Source organism: Globicephala melas, chromosome 12 (genome assembly GCF_963455315.2).
Source record: "Globicephala melas chromosome 12, mGloMel1.2, whole genome shotgun sequence".
Lineage (NCBI taxonomy): Eukaryota > Metazoa > Chordata > Mammalia > Artiodactyla > Delphinidae > Globicephala > Globicephala melas.
The window spans coordinates 3,121,615-3,139,613 of NC_083325.1; the positions used below are offsets into that span (position 1 = coordinate 3,121,615).

The 17,999-nt window shown below is 51.0% G+C and overlaps 2 protein-coding genes across 2 annotated transcripts in view; both read right to left on the reverse strand.

The window, feature by feature from the left end:
• Nucleotides 1–17,999, reverse strand: part of GPR45 (G protein-coupled receptor 45) — a 92,463-nt gene that overhangs the window by 71,440 nt on the left and 3,024 nt on the right. The gene's annotated exons all lie outside the window — the stretch shown is intronic.
• The window catches only part of MRPS9 (mitochondrial ribosomal protein S9), a 41,690-nt gene continuing 37,585 nt past the window's right edge, over nucleotides 13,895–17,999 (reverse strand). The window contains exons 10-11 of the mRNA XM_030845050.2: nucleotides 16,818–16,987; nucleotides 13,895–15,089 (exon numbers count right to left, since the gene is read on the reverse strand). Coding sequence (XP_030700910.1) covers nucleotides 14,998–15,089; nucleotides 16,818–16,987 — 262 coding nt within the window. The 3' untranslated portion in view covers nucleotides 13,895–14,997. The remainder of the gene's footprint in view (nucleotides 15,090–16,817; nucleotides 16,988–17,999) is intronic.

Consider the following 17,999-nt stretch of genomic DNA (forward strand, 5'->3'; position numbering starts at 1 on the left):
CATCTAGCCTCAATCCCAACTTAGGACTTGCTTTTTCATGAACACTGTGATTGCCAAAGTGTAATGTCAGGAACGCAGAGCTGGGAGGCGGGAAACCTTATGTTGGCTGCAACACCAACCTGTGCGCTCTCAGGTACACTGGGGACCTGTTTCCCCATCTGTCAATGAGAGGGTTCAACTAGAGTAATTTCTAATATTTAACAAGTCTATGTTGTGATTTGTCCAAGTGAAAGTCCACTGGCAAGACCAGAAGGTCAGGAAGTGGGCATGAATCAAGACACTGGAGCACCCGGCAGAGGCTGAGTGTGGTCCAAGCTCCTGGCCCAAGAGACGGCCGCAGTGCTACGTAGCTGCGGCTCAGGGAGAGGCAGGAGATGAGGCCAGAGAAGAAGAGCTGAGACGGAGCCTCAAGAGCTTGTGGCACCGACTGTGATGCTGCAACTCTGCAGGCAACGGGGAGACACTGAGGGCTTTTACTGATTTATTTTGATTGTGGTACATACAATTCTACCCTTCTGCTCATTTTTACATGCACAGCTCAGTGGCATTGAGGACATTCACATTGCTATGCAACCATCCCCACCATCCGTCTCCAGAACTTTCTCATCTTCCCAACCTGAAACTCCGTCCGTTAAACACTCACTCCCCCTCCCCCGGTCCCTGGCCTCCCACACCTACTTTGGTCCCTATGGATTTGATGACTCCAGGGCCTCAGAGCATTTGTCTCTTTGTGACAGGCTTATTTCACTGAGCATAACATCTGTCAGGTGCACATATGTGTGTCATGTGTCAGATTTCCTTCCTTTTAGAGGCTAAACTCCATTGCAGGTATGGATGGCATTTTGCCTATCCATTCATCTGTCGACGGACACTTGGGCTGTGACCACCTTCTAGCTACTGAGAATAGTGCTGCTACGAATGTGGGTGTTCTCAATCTGTCTGAACGGAAGCGTTCTGAGTAGGTTACTGGTTGGACCAGAGTTTTCCTTTGGAAAGGTCTCCCTGGTGGTGCAGAGACGACGATGATGATGACAGCGGTGACATTTAATGGGTGCTTTCTATGCGCCAGGTACCGTCCCAAGTACTGGACGTGCACTCACTCACGTAACCCTCATTCCACCCTCACACCTGCTCCTGCGAGGAAGGTGCTCTGTCTCACCGTACATGTGGGCAAGTGGAGAGAAGTTGAAAACTCTGTCCAAAGTTATGCAGATAGCAAGAGACAGAGTCTGTAACTGAACCCGGGAAGCCTGCCTGCTCACACCGAACCCAGCACCACTCGGGATGTGCGGGGAGGGGAGGGCTGCAGGATGGCGGCCCTTTGCGGGGCGTTTGGAATTATCCAGGCAGGAGCTGACAAGGGCTGTGAACTCAGGGAGCAGAGAAGGATGGTCGAGAGGGGAGAGATTTGAGAGTCTCGGGGTGCGACGGACAAGCTCCCCGTGAGTGAGTGACCATGGATGTGAGGAAGGGGAAAGGGGCTGAAGTGGTGGACAGCTTTTGAACTTGACTGCATACTGGAGAGAGGTGTCATCACTAAGAGAACACGCGTAAACCTGAAGGGAGGGCAGGGGACAATGGACAATAATTCTCTTCGGTACCTGCTGAATCTGAGATGTTATGGGGCATTCAGATAGAGGCAGTTATATTAGAGACACACTCAAAGGGAAGACCTCGTTGGGGGCACAGACTGGGCACTTGTTAGTGTGGGGAGGGTTAGAATCTTAGAAGCAGATGGGCTTGTTCATGGGTTGTGTGTCTAGAATAAAAGGGAGAGACTGAAACCCAGGGACTGGGGAGCCTCAAAGCCGGGTAGAGGGCACACTTGGGTTTGTAAATTTTAGAACCGACACGACAGCACAGAGAGAGGGGGTGAGGCACCATTGCGTTGCCCCGTGAGCCGTCTGTTCTATTCGGGGGACGCCAAAGGTTAGGAGCTGGGTCAACAAAGAGGAGAGAGAGGACACTTACAGAGAAGCGTCAGAAGGGTAGGAGGATGTGGGATCCAAGGCGGTGAGAAAGTTTCCAGAGGGATGGGGTCCAGTGCTTCACAGAGACCAAATGAAAGGGGCCTGAAAGATGTCCCTGACTTCTGCAGTTAACATTACTGGTGACCTTGGCAAGAGCCGATCGGTCAATGTGGTGGAACCGCCCTGGGCTGAGCCTGGCGGAGTGGAGTGGATGTGGGGTACGGAAAGGTGTGGACAGGTGCCGGGATGAGGGGGAGAGGGCAGGGGCTGCTGAGGGGCCCTGGGGACAGCAGGCACATCCCCACCGAGGAAAGGAACTGTGCAGACATCCCAGGCCTGGGAGGCCGGAGGACGGGGTGACCAGACAAGACTCACCCCCAGCAGAGGGGGCCACCTGAGAACAGACAGGGGCAGTAGGAACGGCTGGGCATCCACTGGGCAGAGACCCTGGAAAAGCTGGAGCTCTTGAAAAGGGAATGCTCGGCGCTGATCTTGGCCGTGGGGCTGGCACACGCGCCCCGGAAACGGCAGAGGCTCTACGGAGTCACTGGCTACCAGTATAAAGTCAGTTCGTGCCACTGACTTGATAAAGTTAGTTCTGGGAATTGACCCTAAGGACAAATGAAAGAAAAAGCAAGTATGCTGGTCGTACAGTATTTACGGTATTATTTTTTAAAAGCTCACGTGGCTAACGGTATGGAAACCAGTTAAGTAAATTGGGAAACATATGCTCGATGGATGGAATATTCTGAGGTCATTAAAATGATGATTATGAAGCTCAAAGTGGTCATATGATAGTAAATGGAAATCAGTTTTGAAATGGTATGTATGTTCTAATTACCATGATGTAAAATGTGCTTTCACGTGAAAATATACATAACAGAATTCCTAAAAAACGCTACTAGCTGTTGGTTGTGGATAATGGTAAGATTACGGGTGGGTTGTTTTCTTTCTGCATTTGGTAAACTCACTTTGAATGCTACAGCGCTAGTTAGAACAACAGAAAAGCAGCCTTGAATCTTCTTAGTTATCAGCCTATGGAAAAGAGAACACAGCTGCGTATTTCCCCTCCATCCTCTGACGGTACGGAGGTCTACGAAGATGGAGTTGGGACGTCCCCGGTGGCGCAGTGGTTGAGAATCCGCCTGCCAATGGAGGGGACACGGGTTTGATCCCTGGTCCAGGACGATCCCACATGCCGCGGAGCAACTAAGCCCGTGAGCCACAACTACTGAGCCTGTGCTCTAGAGCCCGCGAGACACAATTACGGAGCCCGCGTGCCACAACTACTGAAGCCTGCGCACCTAGAGCCCATGCTCCACAACAAGAGAAGCCCCCGCAATCAGAAGCCCGTGCACTGCAACTAGAGAGAGCCCGGGCACAGCAATGAAGACCCAACGCAGCCAAAAATAAATAAATTTATAAAAAAAAAAAGAAAAGAAGATGGAGTTTATGTGATACAGCAATTCCACGTGATACAGCGATTCCACTGGAACCCTTGCACTCCACGGCGTGGAGGGTGAGTGTTTACGACCAGGGTGGTCCCCCTGGTCCCGTGGCAGCCTGGGTCACCCCGCAGGCCACAGCGCACCTGGATGCTGTTGACAGGAACGTGCTGGCTAAACTCAGCCTGCATGTCCTGCCAGGGTGGGGAAGGCGGGGAAGGGGAGAGAGGGCCGTCCTGGCCAAGCCCGTAGCCAGCACGTGGCCCACACAGTGCCTGCGCCACCGGGCAGGTCCCTGGGGGCCACCCACACGCTCTCATCCACTCCCACCCCCGGCACCTCAGTCTCAGGATGGAACGCCCCGTCCCAAACGCGTTGGTTTTGCTTCTCAGTCTCTTAATAGTGGTCTTCCACTATTTTGAGTTAAATTCTCTCCACTTTTTTCCTTTTTTTGTAAACTAGCATTTAGAGAGTTTATTAATACTCAAAACACTGATGTAAATGTATGTTTTGAAATAGCAACTCGCAGTCAAACGGGAGCCAGTCTATCCCAGGGGCAGCGGCTGGAGGAGGAAGCAGGGGTGTCCGGCCTCCTGTCTGCAGGAATCTTCCTTCCCTCCCTGCAAGACACTGCTGCCAAATCCTGTGACTCGGCTTCTGGTCTTTTCCAGCAATCCACCTTTCATAAGAGGACTCAAGTTATCCTCATCACAAGAAGAATAATTTTCCTGGTAACTATGCATGGTGACAGATGTGAACCAGACTTACTATGGTGACCATTCTGCAATATACAGGCAGACCTCGGAGATACTGTGGGTTCGGTTCCAGACCACCGCAGTGCAGCGAATATTGCAGTAAAGCGAGTCACACAAAATTTTTGGTTTTCCAGTGCATACAGAAGTTATGTTTATGCTATACTTTACTAAGTGTAGCATTATGTCTAATAAATGCACATGCCTTAATTAGAAAATACTGTATTGCTAAAAATCGCTAACCATCACCTGAGCCTTCAGCGAGCCTGATCGTTTTGCTGCTGGAGGGTCTGGCCTCGGTGCTGATGGCTGCTGACTGGTCTGGGGGGTGGCAGCAGTAAGTCTGCCACATCGACTGACGACTCTTCCTTTCCTGAACGATTTCTCTGCAGCCTTCAATGCTGTTTGATAGCATCTTCCCCTCAGTAGAACTTCTTTCAAAATTGGAGTCAATCCTCTCAAACCCTGCTGCTGCCTCATCAACTGAGTTTATGGAATATTCTAAATCCTTTATTGTCACTTCAACAATCTTCACAGCATCTTCATCAGGAGTAGATTCCAACTCAGGAAACCACTTTCTCTGTTCATCCGTACGAAGCAACCCCTCATCCGTTAGTTTTCTCATGAGATGGCAGCAATTCAGTCACATCTGCAGGCTCCACTTCTAATTCTAGTTCTCTTGCTGTTTCCACCACATGTGCAGTTACTTTCTTCACTGAGGTCTCGAACCCCTCAAAGTCATCCATGAGGGTTGGAATCAACTTCTTCCAAACTCCTGCTAATGTTGATATTTTGACCTCTTCCCATGAATCAGGAACGTTCTTAATGGCGTCTGGAATGATGAATCCTTTCCAGAAGGTTTTCAGTTGACTTGGCCAGATGCATCAGAGGAATCCCTGTCTGTGGCATCTACAGGCTTATAAATGTACTTCTTAAATGGTAAGACTCGAAAGTTAAAATTCCTCCCTGAGTAATTCATGGGCTGCAGAACGGATGCTGTGTTAGCAGCCATGAAAACAACATTAATCTCATTTTCCACGTCCATCAGAGCTCTGGGGTGACCAGGTGCGTTGTCAGCGAGCAGTAGTATTTTGAAGGGAACCTTTTTTTCCTGAGCAGTAGTTCTCAACAGCAGGCTTAAAGTATCCAGTAAAGCATGTTGTAAACAGATGTGTTGTCATGTTCCACTTACAGAGCACAGGCATAATTCTTAAAGGCCCGAGGATGTTCAGAATGGTGAGTGAGCACTGGCTTCAACTTAAGGTCACCAGCTGCACTAGCCGCTAACAAGACAGTCAGCCTGTCCTTCGAGGCTCTGAATTCAGGAACTGAGCTCTCTTCTTGAGCTATGCAAGTCCTAGATGGCATCCTTTCCCAGTAGAAGGCTGTTTCACCTGCACTCAGCATCTGTTGCTTACTGTAGCCACCTTCATTAGTTATTCAGCTGGATCTTCTGGATGACTCGCTGCAGCTTCTACATCAGCACTTGCTGCTTCCCCTTGCACTTTTTATTTTTTATTATTTTTTAAGATCTTTTGGCCTCGCTGCGTGGCATGTGGGATCTTATTTCCCCGACCAGGAATCAAACCGCGCCCCCTGAACCGGAAGCGTGGAGTCGTAACCACTGGGCCGCCAGGGAAGTCCCCACCTTGTACTTTTATGTTACGGAGGCGGCTTCCTTCCTCAAACCTCATGAACTAATACCTGCTCACTTCAAACTTCTCTTCTGCAGCTTCTTCACCTCTCCCAGCCTTCACAGAGTTAAAGAGTTAGGGCCTTGCTCTGGAGTAGGCTTTGGCTTAAGGGACTGTTGTGACTGTTAGGATTTTCTATCCAGACACTACAACTTTCGCCACGTCAGCAATAGCACTGTTTGCTTTCTTATGTCTGTGCGTGTTCACTGGGGCAGCACTTTTAATTTCCTTCAAGGACTTTTCCTCTGCATACACAACTTGGCTAACCGTCTGGCACAAGAACCCTAGCTTTCAGCCTGCCTTGGCTTCCGACATGCCTTCTTCATTAAACTTCATCATTTCAAGTTTTTGATTTAAAGTGAGAGATGCGTGAACCTCCTCTCACCTGAACACTAGAAGCCACGGTAGGGTATTAATTGGCCGAATTTCAATACTGTTGTGTGTCAGGGAGCAGGGAGGCCCGGGCAGAGGGAGAGAGACGGGGAACAGCTGGTCGGTGGACAGTCAGAACACACACACATTTATCCATTAAATTCACCATCTTACATGGGTGTGACTCGTGGGCCCCCCAAACAATTACAATATAGTAACGTCAAAGATCACTAATCACAGATCACCCTAACAAATATGGTAATAATGAAAAAGTTTGAAATATTGCGACAATTACTAAAATGTGACAGAAATACACAGAGAGGAAATGCTTTGGGAAAAGGGCACCAACAGCCTTGCTCCATGCAGCGTTGCCACAAACCTTCAATTTGTATACATATATAAAAATGCAATATCTGGGAAGCACAATAAAAGGAGGTGTGCCTGTGTACAAATACCAAATCATTATGTTGTGCACCTGAAATTAATATAATAAAAGGGAATCAACTTAATAAGTAAGATCATTATAAATTCAAATGTAAGCATGTGAAACATAAATCAGAATTTAGAGATTCATCTGCAATAGACAGATTTAAAAATATAATTAGTATGCCTGATGTTTCCAAGGGGCATTACAGCGTACAGGAATCACCTGGATGAAATTAGGGAAGAGGGCGGGAATCTCACCCCCTTCGCCTTTTCTGCACCGAGTAGCCTATTCGGTTGTAAACTACTCCACCTGGTGGTTAAACCAGGGTACTAGTCGCTAGAAATCTGGACACTTCAAGGCGAAATTCACTATTTTCTGTTATAAAAGTTATGAATGAGCTTTAAAAAGTTCAAACCACACATGAAAGAAGAAAGTAAAAAATAATCAATAATTTCACTGCATAAAGATATCTGGACACAAACAGATTTTATAAGTCAAATACGGGCATAAAGATATCTAGACACAAATACATTTTATAAGTCAAACACAGGCATGTAATACATGAATATTCTTTGATAGAAGAGAAATAGTTACCACTTGCTTTTTTCACTTCAAATGAATCAACGTCTCAACACAATTCAGGAATGAGAGCTAGTCCGTATCTGATCACGTTAGCATGAATAAAAACTCGGAATCCTTTCACCCAGCAATTAGGGTAACCTCTGTGGACCTCTGTTAAGGGGTGTGTGTGTCAGAGGTTGCACACCAATGGGACCCTGAGTCCGGCCCCTGACCCCTGGGGCCCGTGGTCTCTCACTGTCCAGCACGCGCACGTGGCCTCCCTGGGGAAGCCTCTGGCTGGTGACAGCTGGACGGAAAGAGCCCTAAGCTCCCCTCTGCTGCCCCTTCCGGAGGACACTTCACACCTGGAGCAGGGTTTCCCTGTGTGTGATCCCTGGACCGGCTGCAGCCGCATCGCCTGGAACTAGCTGGACATGCAAACTCAGCTAGAAATGCCTGCTCTAGGCCTCCTGCCGAAACTCGGGGGGGGGGGGCGGGGGCGGGCCCGGAACGTGTCTTAAGTCCTCCAGACGACTCTGACGCCTGTCTGAGAACCACGATCTAGAACACTGATGAAACATCCCCTTCTTTCTTATTCACTTGTCTCTCACCTCATTATTAACCTTCAAAATGTTCCCTCCACACGGGATTGGGTTACTACGCTTCAGCTGACCGCCATAGGGGTTACACCATTCACTGGCCTGGTAGTTACGGGTCACCCTGACAAAGTAACGGGATGGGATGACACACACTTCACATACATCACGAGGGACTTGATCTTGGACTTAAGCTTTCAAAACCCAGGGTCTGAGCCCTCTCTCCAGCTCTGCTTCTTGCATTCTGGTCCCAGCCATCAGCTACGTCACCTGACTCGGTGCACTGCCTCCTGCCTGAATTCCCTGCTCCACCCGAGGCCCCCTGAACACGAGGATGGTCGGATGCACACACAGGGCGCGCCAGCCTCCGCTCAGAACGTGCAGTGATTCCCGTCTGCTGCCAGGGAAACCATGGCCTTCCAGCCCTCCCCGTCACCCCGCCCGGCTCTGCCCTGTCCTCTCACTATCCTCCTCCCTCTGCTCCGCCCACACCTGCCAGCTCCCGGGGTTTGGCATTAGGCCAGCCCCTCGACCGGGGCCCTCCGGTGCCAAGTGTAAGATGCTTACTCCTTGCTGCCTTCACGGCTCCCTGCAACAGCTGCCCCCCCCCCCGCTGTGCCAGTCCCAACCCCCCTTCCCTGCTCCAGGGCACCCTCCACCACGCGCAAGGCCAGCCACGTAACACTTCATCGTCTCCCCAGCCGGCATGCAAGCTTTTGTTTCTGGTCCCTAAACCTCCTCAGCCCTCACCGTGGGGCTGCGTCTATCAGCATCTGTTGGGTAAATGGAAGAGCGCAGGGCTCTGCGAGGGACCCCGCGCCTTCGCTCTGGAAGGCGTCAGCCCGCTTTGCGCCCGGGAGCTAGGCTGGAAGTGCTACCAAGGCCCCAGGCAGGGCACATCCTGAAACCCAGCCGGCTCCAGGCAGCCACGCCCAGTCCAGCGGTCCAGGAGAGAGGTGCACAGAGTAACGTGTGTGGGAAAATAAACTTTCATTTTTTGGTTTAGAATTCGCACATCCCAGAATATGTTTCCCCAAATAAGCAAGTCTTCGCAGGCAGAGCCATTAGACGGTGTAAAATTGCCCCAACGAGCCTTCCCTCGGGCACTGGCTACAGAAACGTCCTAAGGGAAGGCTGTCCCCTGAGCTCCATCGGGGATTCAGTGCGCAGATCTCTTCCAGAAGCCCTGCCTCCTGACTGGCTCGGGGACCTCTGAGTTCCTGCGCCAGCCTCATCTCCGACAATAACCTATGCTCACACCTATTATTACTTTCTTTCTTTCGGCTGTGCCACGCGGCACGTGGGATCTTAGTTCCCCAACCAACCAGGGATCCATGCCCCCTGCATTGGAAGTGCAGTCCTAACCACTGGGCCGCCAGGGAAGTCCCCTGCATTACTTTTCTATGGCTGCTGTAACCAACCACAAGCATAATGGCTGAAAACAGCACGAATTTACTGCCTTACAGTTCCGTGGGTTAGAGGTCCAACCCCGAGGGCTTACCTCACTGGGTTAAAACCAGGGTACGGGCAGGCAGCATTCCTTTCTGGCGGCCCGCAGCGCCTTAACATTAAGGCTAGGGTTCACTCGCCTGATTAGACTAAAAGTATAGACTATTCAATGTTCACATTTTTTAATTTTTCTAATTGAAAGGAAACAGATTTCCTACACCACAAGCAAGTTATTGTTACTCTATTTATTGAGCTCTGAAGTTAAGTAAAGCATTGAAGAATATTCTGAAAGACCTGGTACTACGATGAAATGAGTAGTAACAGCCACACACTAGATGTTTTAGAAATACCCATCCATTCCCTCCGAGCCACTCCTGTCTGTCACCTCTCGAACCGCCCTGTCATGCACTCTGCCCAGCAGCACATCTCAATTCTCATCTGTGTGACCCACGAGTGGGTTCCACTCTGTGGGGACAGCTAAGTTTGTAACTTAAAGATCCGCTTCGGAGTTTGGGTGGCTTATTGTAGGTCTCCAGATTCTCCCTGCAAACCCTCTGAGATCCAAAGTGATTTCTCCCAACATGCCGGGGAGTCTCTGAGGCAGTATGTGGACATGAGGGCAAGATGACGGTGGCGGGCTGGCCCCTTGCCCTATGGACCCCGCAGATCCCAATGCAGGGGGTGGACAGGGAGAGGAGGGGCAGGGAGGGCAGGAGGGTGGTTGGCAGGGGAGACCTCAGAGGGCGATGCCGCACAGGCAGTCAGAAACGCCCATCCCATCCCACACGATGATACTGGAGCTTATGTTTAGGAAGCCTATATATAAAGACCAAAACGAGCCCACTATGCTCTTTAAACAAGTAATTTCAAGGTAGGAACAAGAAACCCAGAAACTAAAATTGAGATGACCGTAAAGTTTTGAATTCGTCCCATCCTTGTCATGAACTGAATGGGCATTCTCAACGAGGCGCTGTGGAGACCCTCAGGCCAGGAACGGACTTCCGGGGTTCCGTGAACCCCTCAGCATTACAGGATGGTACTCTCGTATACGCTGCCTTTCCAGGGTGAGGAGCCTTTGTTTTCACCTAATTCCATTGCTCCAACATGGATGAGAATTTTTACATAGTTTACATTCGCATCATCTTGAAAGAGAACCAGCGCTGATGATGTATGGGAGGCCCTCTAGCTTGAGCGGTATTCGTGTGCAGAGATGTTTCTAGAAAGCCTCCAGCACCCGGGTGTCAGGCTGCAGCTGGCTGACGCTCCTGTCACCACCCGTGGGCAGCCGGCTGGGGAGAAGAGAAGCCAGGTCCAGGAGGGCCCTTGGAAGAGGGAACGTCCACAGGAGTTCCAGCCAGGCCGGCTAAGCCAGCCCGTCTCAGGGATGCAGGGATGCCCACGGCGCAGCTCAGACCGTCACGCAGCTGGTACTGCCTTCCTGTCACTTCTTCCCTCAGGAAGACAAGGCCCCGGGGGATGTGCAGGGGGGCGGCTACCAAGAGTAACTGGGGCGCAATCTCTGAATGCTGCCCACCGGGCAGGGCCCACGTCCTCCTCGAGACAGTTTTGACGTTTTTGGTCGACGCTGGCAACGGAGAGTCACCAGGACCTGCTGTCTCGGAAACTGCCAGGTGTCTCACCCCAGTTCTGAGTGGTCCGCGGAGCCCTGGAAAGCAGGGATCCTGCCCCCACCTTTCAGACCAGAGGGCGGAGGCTCGGTGTGGGTGGAGGGCGGTGGTCTCCAGAGCACGTGTCACCCCAGGCCTCGCAGAAGCTCCCGGCCGACCTGCCAGGTGAGGTCCCGTCCTCAGCTCCGTGTCATTACTGCTGTCAACACTTCTCAGCAGGACCTAATTGCCTTCTAATTGTTTTCCCTGTGTTTGTTGTTTTTCTAATTAGAGACGCAAATTCTAAGCTTTGAGGACAAAAACTCTGTTGACTACTTTTTGTAACCCCCTTCCTGGGGGAACCAGAGGAGCCAGCAGTAAAGACGCCAGGGACTGGTGGAAGAATCCGGACGTGCAAGGCAGATGAGCAGGCAGAGCCCACCTCCCAAGCTATCGGAACGTCTGAGCGAGGGGTTGGTAGTGGCGTCCTTCCCCCAGGGGGAATGCTGACTCCCGAACCTGGCGTGAGGGGGCGCTGGGCACAGACAGCAGAATCCTCCCGCTGCCTCTGTTGCGGGGAGAAACACGCACAGACCCGCACCGCCCGCGAGCTCGGGCTGGGGAGGAACAGACGGCAGGTAGGAAAGGGTGCTGGGGACAGTGGCCGGGCCGCTCACGGGCACCAGGCAGCGGAGGGGCGGCGCGGCTGGGGGGCTCTGCAGGCAGGGCTGAGCCTGAGGAGGCGGGTGGAGGCCAGCGTTCCTTAGCGGTGAGGGGCCCCGACAGCTGCGGCGGCGACCACTCTGCACAGCTCTGCAGCGACCCAGGCCTGACCCTGGGGCACAAGTCCCACCTTCAGGGACGGGACCTGCTGTCTGCTAGGACTGCCCCTGCGCCCGCTCCACCACTGCTGCCGTGGGAGCTGCCCTTGGTCCGAAGTGGCCCCAGCTCCCTAGTCTGTCGGAAGAACCCCGAGAAGTGAGAGGCCAGGTTGGGAGCCGAGCGCCCGGGAGACCTGGGACACGGCCCCCATCCTGCAGGATGTCCGCCCAGGCCAGAAATCCTGAGAGGCTCCCAATAAGTCCCCCTTTTCAGTGTAAAGACAGCCCAGGTCTGGGGTTCTTGCCACCTGCCACCGACAGGTCCTCACATAGCCAAACACAACCACCTACCGATGTGCAGTGTCCAGCTCCCTTTCCTTTATCTGCAAATCGCCGTGAAACACGCCTCTCCTCTACCACCCTCCCCTCACTTCAAGGCAATACAAAATTCAGTGTAATAGTGGGGGACCCCGAGCGGGAACAGGGACGACGGTGTCCTCGGCGGAGAAGTCTACAGGGTTCGAATGCCATCAGGAGAGTTTGTGTGAACCTTGCATTCTCGACTTGGAGAGAAGGACCTCACACCGTGAGGCTGGCTCCCCCGCGGAGGTTTCAATCATTTTTAAGAGAAGTACCATCAAGTCTTGGGAAAATGAAAAAGGAATAAATTTGGAGTTCTCATGAACAGTTTTCATAGAAGATCCAAAAGTGGTCCTAACTTTTGTTAAAGCTAAAGTAGCAGTGATTTCATGAAAAGTAACAGGAATTTACTACTTTATTAAAGGGGTCTCCTCCCATCCGTTAAAGAAAATTTCCTAGAAGGAACCTGTCTGGTTTGTATTTATAACTTGTTAAATAAATGTCTGATGAATAAAAATTAAGTAAGAAAAAGCACTAACACAGCAAGACTAGGACCCCGTATTCTGCTACTGCAGGAACAGTGCCTGAAAGGCTGAGGCCCTGCGTAAAACCCAGGTTTTATCAGGATCAGGTAGAGGAGGCCAACAGGCCAGCAAGTGACTGCCTGAAAGGCACGCGGCAGGCACGTGGTTTACTGTGGCCAGGGACCCGCTAACCCTGGGAGGGGCCCTCCCTCCAGGCAGCAAGGCCCCAAGACGTCTGGAAACACATGGTTAAAGCAGGCCTTCACTCCAAAAATCATGGCCTTTAAATACCTTCTGATTCTAATGAAATACCTAATTCTACCTTATGGTTCCTTTTTTGAAATATATATTATAAATGTTATTATTTAGTTTAAAAAGCTAATGTCCTGTGCTGAAGGAAGGAATACACTGATATGACTTGAATTGTTTTTTCCCCACATTTTGCACCTCTATAGTAATTTATATTTTCCGAGAAATGACAGAAAAAAATTCTGACAATATTTTGCTCAGTGTTGAAGCTCAGCAGTTTTTATAGCTTAGTGCTCAAAGATTACTTTCAGTTTTCAGTAATGCGTTCCTGGTGTCTTAACCAAAGGCTTACAATAAGAAGAACGTCTTCTGTAGCTCACAAAGTTGGTCACCAAAGAAGGTGGCAGTATTTCCGTGAGATGATGATGATTTTTATGGCCCCTTGACTGTTAATTTGGAGGAATGGGTCACAGGCTTCCTGGTAGAGGCGCTTGACATCAACACTCGTGCAAACACGAGGTGCTGGCCCTCCCTTACAAACACTGAGAGCTCCTCGCGGCTGCCGCCTCCCGTGGTGTGAGGGCTGAGCATCTGTGTCAGTGGGGCTGCTGGATCGAGTGTAGCCTGGACGTCTTAACAGATAATGGAAACACTCGGTCTACAGCACGCAGCTACCCCACGTACAGCATCGTGTTTCTGTTTCTTCTGAGGAGTCAAGGTAGTGAACTGTCATTCATTTTCAAGGAAACTGCCTGCTTACACCATGACCCCCACTCCTTCCCTTGTCCAACTGAGGTCCTGTGCACTTGGGTTTAAGCAAATGACAGTGGTTAAGGAGGGGTTTCTTGAGGAAAATCACAACCCACACTGATAGGGGACCTGCTCTGGGCTCCGCGGCTCCTGTGGAGTTTACTGAACCCTCTAACCCTGGGACAGGGGCTGCTGTGCTCCCCTCCTCACAAGCGACCACCCAGCTGTGAGGAGGTCAGCTGCCCGAGGTCACACATAAGCCCCGGAGACTGTTCTCGAGGGCTTCCAACTACATCCCTACACCCCAACTCACGGTAGTCTTTCATTCACTTTTATCGTAAAATGGTTCATAATAAAAATCACACGTATCACATTCGAAAGGTACAGTAAAGTGGACACTCATGTAACCCTCCTCCTAGCCAGACAAAGATTATGACCAATACCCTTGACCCCTGCTCCCACCAGCTCAGGCCCAAGATCTCACCATGGTGTCTGCTTCGCCTGCTGGATCTAGGGCTGCACACAAAGGGCGGACTTATTGTCCTTAAACCCCCCCCCAAACCCTCCTCATGCCCGTGGTTCTCAGTATCATAGGGAGGGACCCCTCTGGGCATCTTGTGAGAGCAATGGAACTATGTAGCCCAGAAAAAGTGACGCATGTATAGAACCCTGGAACTACTTCAAGGTTTCACAGACACGCTAAAGCCAGATCCTCAGAACTAATTCATACTGTAACCGCAAGTCTGTACCCAGCTTGGAAGGTACTATGCTAAGTGAAATAAGCCAGAAAGAGAAAGGCAAACTCAGGCGTGGTATCACTTATACGTAGAATCTTTAAAAAAAAAAAAAAAGTCACACTCAGAAACAGAGAGTGGAATGGTGGTTGCCGGGGGCTTGGAGGGGGGACTGGCCTGTTGTCCTCCGCAGAGGCTCAGCTGGACTCCTGACAAAGACGCTCCAGGGGCTTCACTCTTCTCAACAAGGACCCTCAGCCCTCAGTTTTGGAAGATATGTTGTAACAACTGCTCTCTGGGAAAACGAGTGAGTCCAAGTCCGTCCTGTCATTAAGTTAGCAGCGCGGCTCTGCTGGGTCAGATGTGTGGGGCTGGGCCTTTCCGTCCGCAAAAGGCGGTCTCTTGATTGGATTTTGCTGAATGCTCCTTTCAGGTCGAATGTGCCAAGATTCTGAGTTATGCTTCTAAAGCTCTCTTCTGAAAAAGTTTTAAAAGTAAAGCAGCAGAACAAAGCTAAACAGTTTTAAATAATGATTTTGAGAAGGTAACCTTTACGACATTGCATTTAGCATAAATCAGCTCCCAACTCCAACGTGTGACGGTGCTGCTTCACCCGGCCAGCGCCTGCCTCCTGCGCGTCCGCCGCGTGCCAGGTGCACAGGCCCCCTCCTTTCCCGCCCAGACACTCAGCGCTTCTTCCAGGTGAACTTCCTGCGGGCTCCCTCCTGGCCCGGCTTCTTCCGCTCTCTGACACGGGGATCGGCAGTAAGCAGTCCCGCTGCAGCATAAAAAGAGATGCCTTTATGAACCATGGAAATCGCAGGAAGGCAGGAGAAGCGCCTGAACCGGCAGCTCCTGCCGTCAGAGGAAGAGCGCCCAGGCCCACAAGCAGTTCCCAGCCTCGTGTACAACTCAGGACAGCAGTCCGCTTTCACTCTCCTAAGCTATCTTCCCAGCTTCCGAGACAAACACCAGGTACATTGCTTGAGTCTGCTTTTCTTCTCCTATGAGAGATACGACTCCCTTTTGGTTTTTAAACTTGTTCAACTTAAGACAAAGCTGCTCTGCTGTGCCAGTCGCTACTCACTGCCAGGGAACTTGCCCGGCACACTTACTATTACAGATGTGAAAGTTTTAAGAGGGAGAAAAGCAAAACTTCCTGGGTGGCGAAGTGTGTGGAAGTATACGGACACCACACAGTAACAGTGCCCGTGAATATACCGACACATAGCATATGACTTATCAAACATATCTGAGAAAAGAAACTTATTTTTCTAATTTGTGTGATAATAATATTTCTTGGTACTTTGTTTCAGAATCTAAAAAAGGTTTTAGAGTTGTGTTCTCAGCACAAGGCGTTGGTTCCAGAAGAGTAAAGTCAGTTTAGACTGGAAGCTCCCGGTCTCCCACCATCAGGAGTAATTACAACTTCTGAGCAATAAACAAGTCACTCTCAGCGTACGGCCCCGATGGGAGTGCCCAGTGGTGGCCCGTGTGGGGTGTTGGTAACGACCACAAGAACACCAGCGACGAGAAAACTCTTTAACTGTTTATAAATACGTAAACAGACCGGAGTTTGTCTTTTTCACCTTTCCAGCACTAGCGCTTCTCGTCACTGTATGCGAGGCTTCTGTCCTTAATTAAGGTACTTTCAATGGCCACACGGCATAGGCAAAATTCACATTTTACGCTTGTCATGTACCCACAGCTCTCGCATTTACTTGTACTTAGGGGGTGTGGAATAACACAACGTTTTGTGTGGAAGGCAAACAAGACCTGTCTACATTCTAGTTTAAGTGATAAGTAATGATGCTTTATTACTTTTCAATATGCACAGAAACTCAAAACTAGCAGGATTGTTAAGTGAGGTCCTATCAAATGATTTTAATGACTAGATATGAGTCCTACAAAATGGTGAACTGTTTATAAGCAAATGGATTCTTAGAGGTTTAAAACAATTCACTTGCCTAAGCTGCGGGTGGCCCTATCTGCAGCGTGGGATCAGAACCCCAGCGGCGCAGTGGGAGGGCAGGGGCAGGGCCCGCGTCACTTGCCCAGAGGGGCTCCCGGACCCAGAGGCGCCGGGGGCCTTGCTGAGGCCACACAGCCGGTCGGCAGTGCCCGCAGTGCTTTCCTCCTTCACGAATGGTGGGAAGACACCCCTCAGCTAGGGCTGCCCCGACTGACTGTGGAATGCGGACGCGGGGCCCTAACGCACATACTGACCGTAGAACCCTTCTCCCCTGTGCAGACTCCGGAAGTCACGGCTAGGCGACAGGGCCACACAGAGAGTAAGGGAGATGAGATGCGAACTAGTATCACAGTGGAAAAGGAATCTCCAATAACTTTGGAGAGAGACACCTTAGGGGTTCCATCATTAAATCGAATAACGATTACAAATTTCTGTAATAAAACAAAAGCCACCGCTCACGTGCCCGACACGAAACGGAGACGGATGCAGACTCGAGGGTCCCCCGTCCCCCCGCCCCCCGACCCGAACTCGCACCTTGGCGCATCCACTCGACCTCGTCCTCGGTGACAAAGCTGCACAAGGCTCTCGCCGTCGCCAAGCGGATGGCCCCCGCCTGCGCCGCCCGCCCGCCCCCCGACACCGTGCAGGTCACGTCGTGTTCTCCAAGCCGGTCGAGGAAGTGGAAAGGGAACATCAGCTGTTCTCTAAGGCACAGCACGAGAGGTGGAGTTAGGTTCACTGCGAAGATACACAACGTTACAGGCTGCTCACATTCTGGGCGTGTGTGAGACCCACACCAGACGCAGAAACGCTAGCGTCTCCGCCACTCAGATGCTGTGAGAGCAGGGTCAGGCCTCTTCTGCTCGGGCACAACAGCACACCCCAGCTGTGTGCTGACCCTGCTCGTCTCCCGAGAATTTTGTGAGGCTTGACCATAACCTCATAACGAAGTCAAAGCTGGGAGAACTCCTTTAACCCACTGAATCCACCTCTCCGGATTCAATGATCAGATGCAATATTAACAGGTCTTCCCAAGCAACTATCAAGTGCCGCTGGGGTCACTAGGCAAAGTGTACGATGCTGTATCTGTATGAGGTTTGTGCTTGTCCTGACGCCGTGAGTTTTAAAGTCACTGAAACCACACTCGACATTTTCCCACTGAGACACGCACTCTGCCTGCACTTCCCTCGGCTGCAGGGTCCTGCCAGGTGACACCCCACAGACCAGTCAAGCCCGCTTCCCTCCACAGCCAGTGAGCACCCATGCGGTCCGGGCAGGGCCAGAACCAGAGGCTGGAGCAGGCAGACTGCCCTGGACCTTCTTCTCACTCACAAACAAGGGACTGCTTTTGCCTTCATAGCTCTTATGAATTTTACTTAGAAAAGCTGATGAATATTGAATATCGCGTTTGCTTGTTTGGTCTGACACTGCAGCTTTCTGGACCCCCCAAGTAAAGGTTAGCGTCACACAGTGACGCTGAGAGGCGGATGTTACCCCTTGGACTGCACACTAGCGGAGAGCCCAGGCTGGTGTGGACGGACACAACAAGAGCTCGGAAGGGCAGAGTTAACTGGAATTTGTAACAATACTGCTTCAACAGGGATGCTGTTCCAACAGGAATGAAACAAGTCCTACGATAAAAACAGGTATGAAACGACCTAAATCTAATATTGTTTTCTTTGAACACATGTTCCAAAGGAACCAAATAAAAAACAG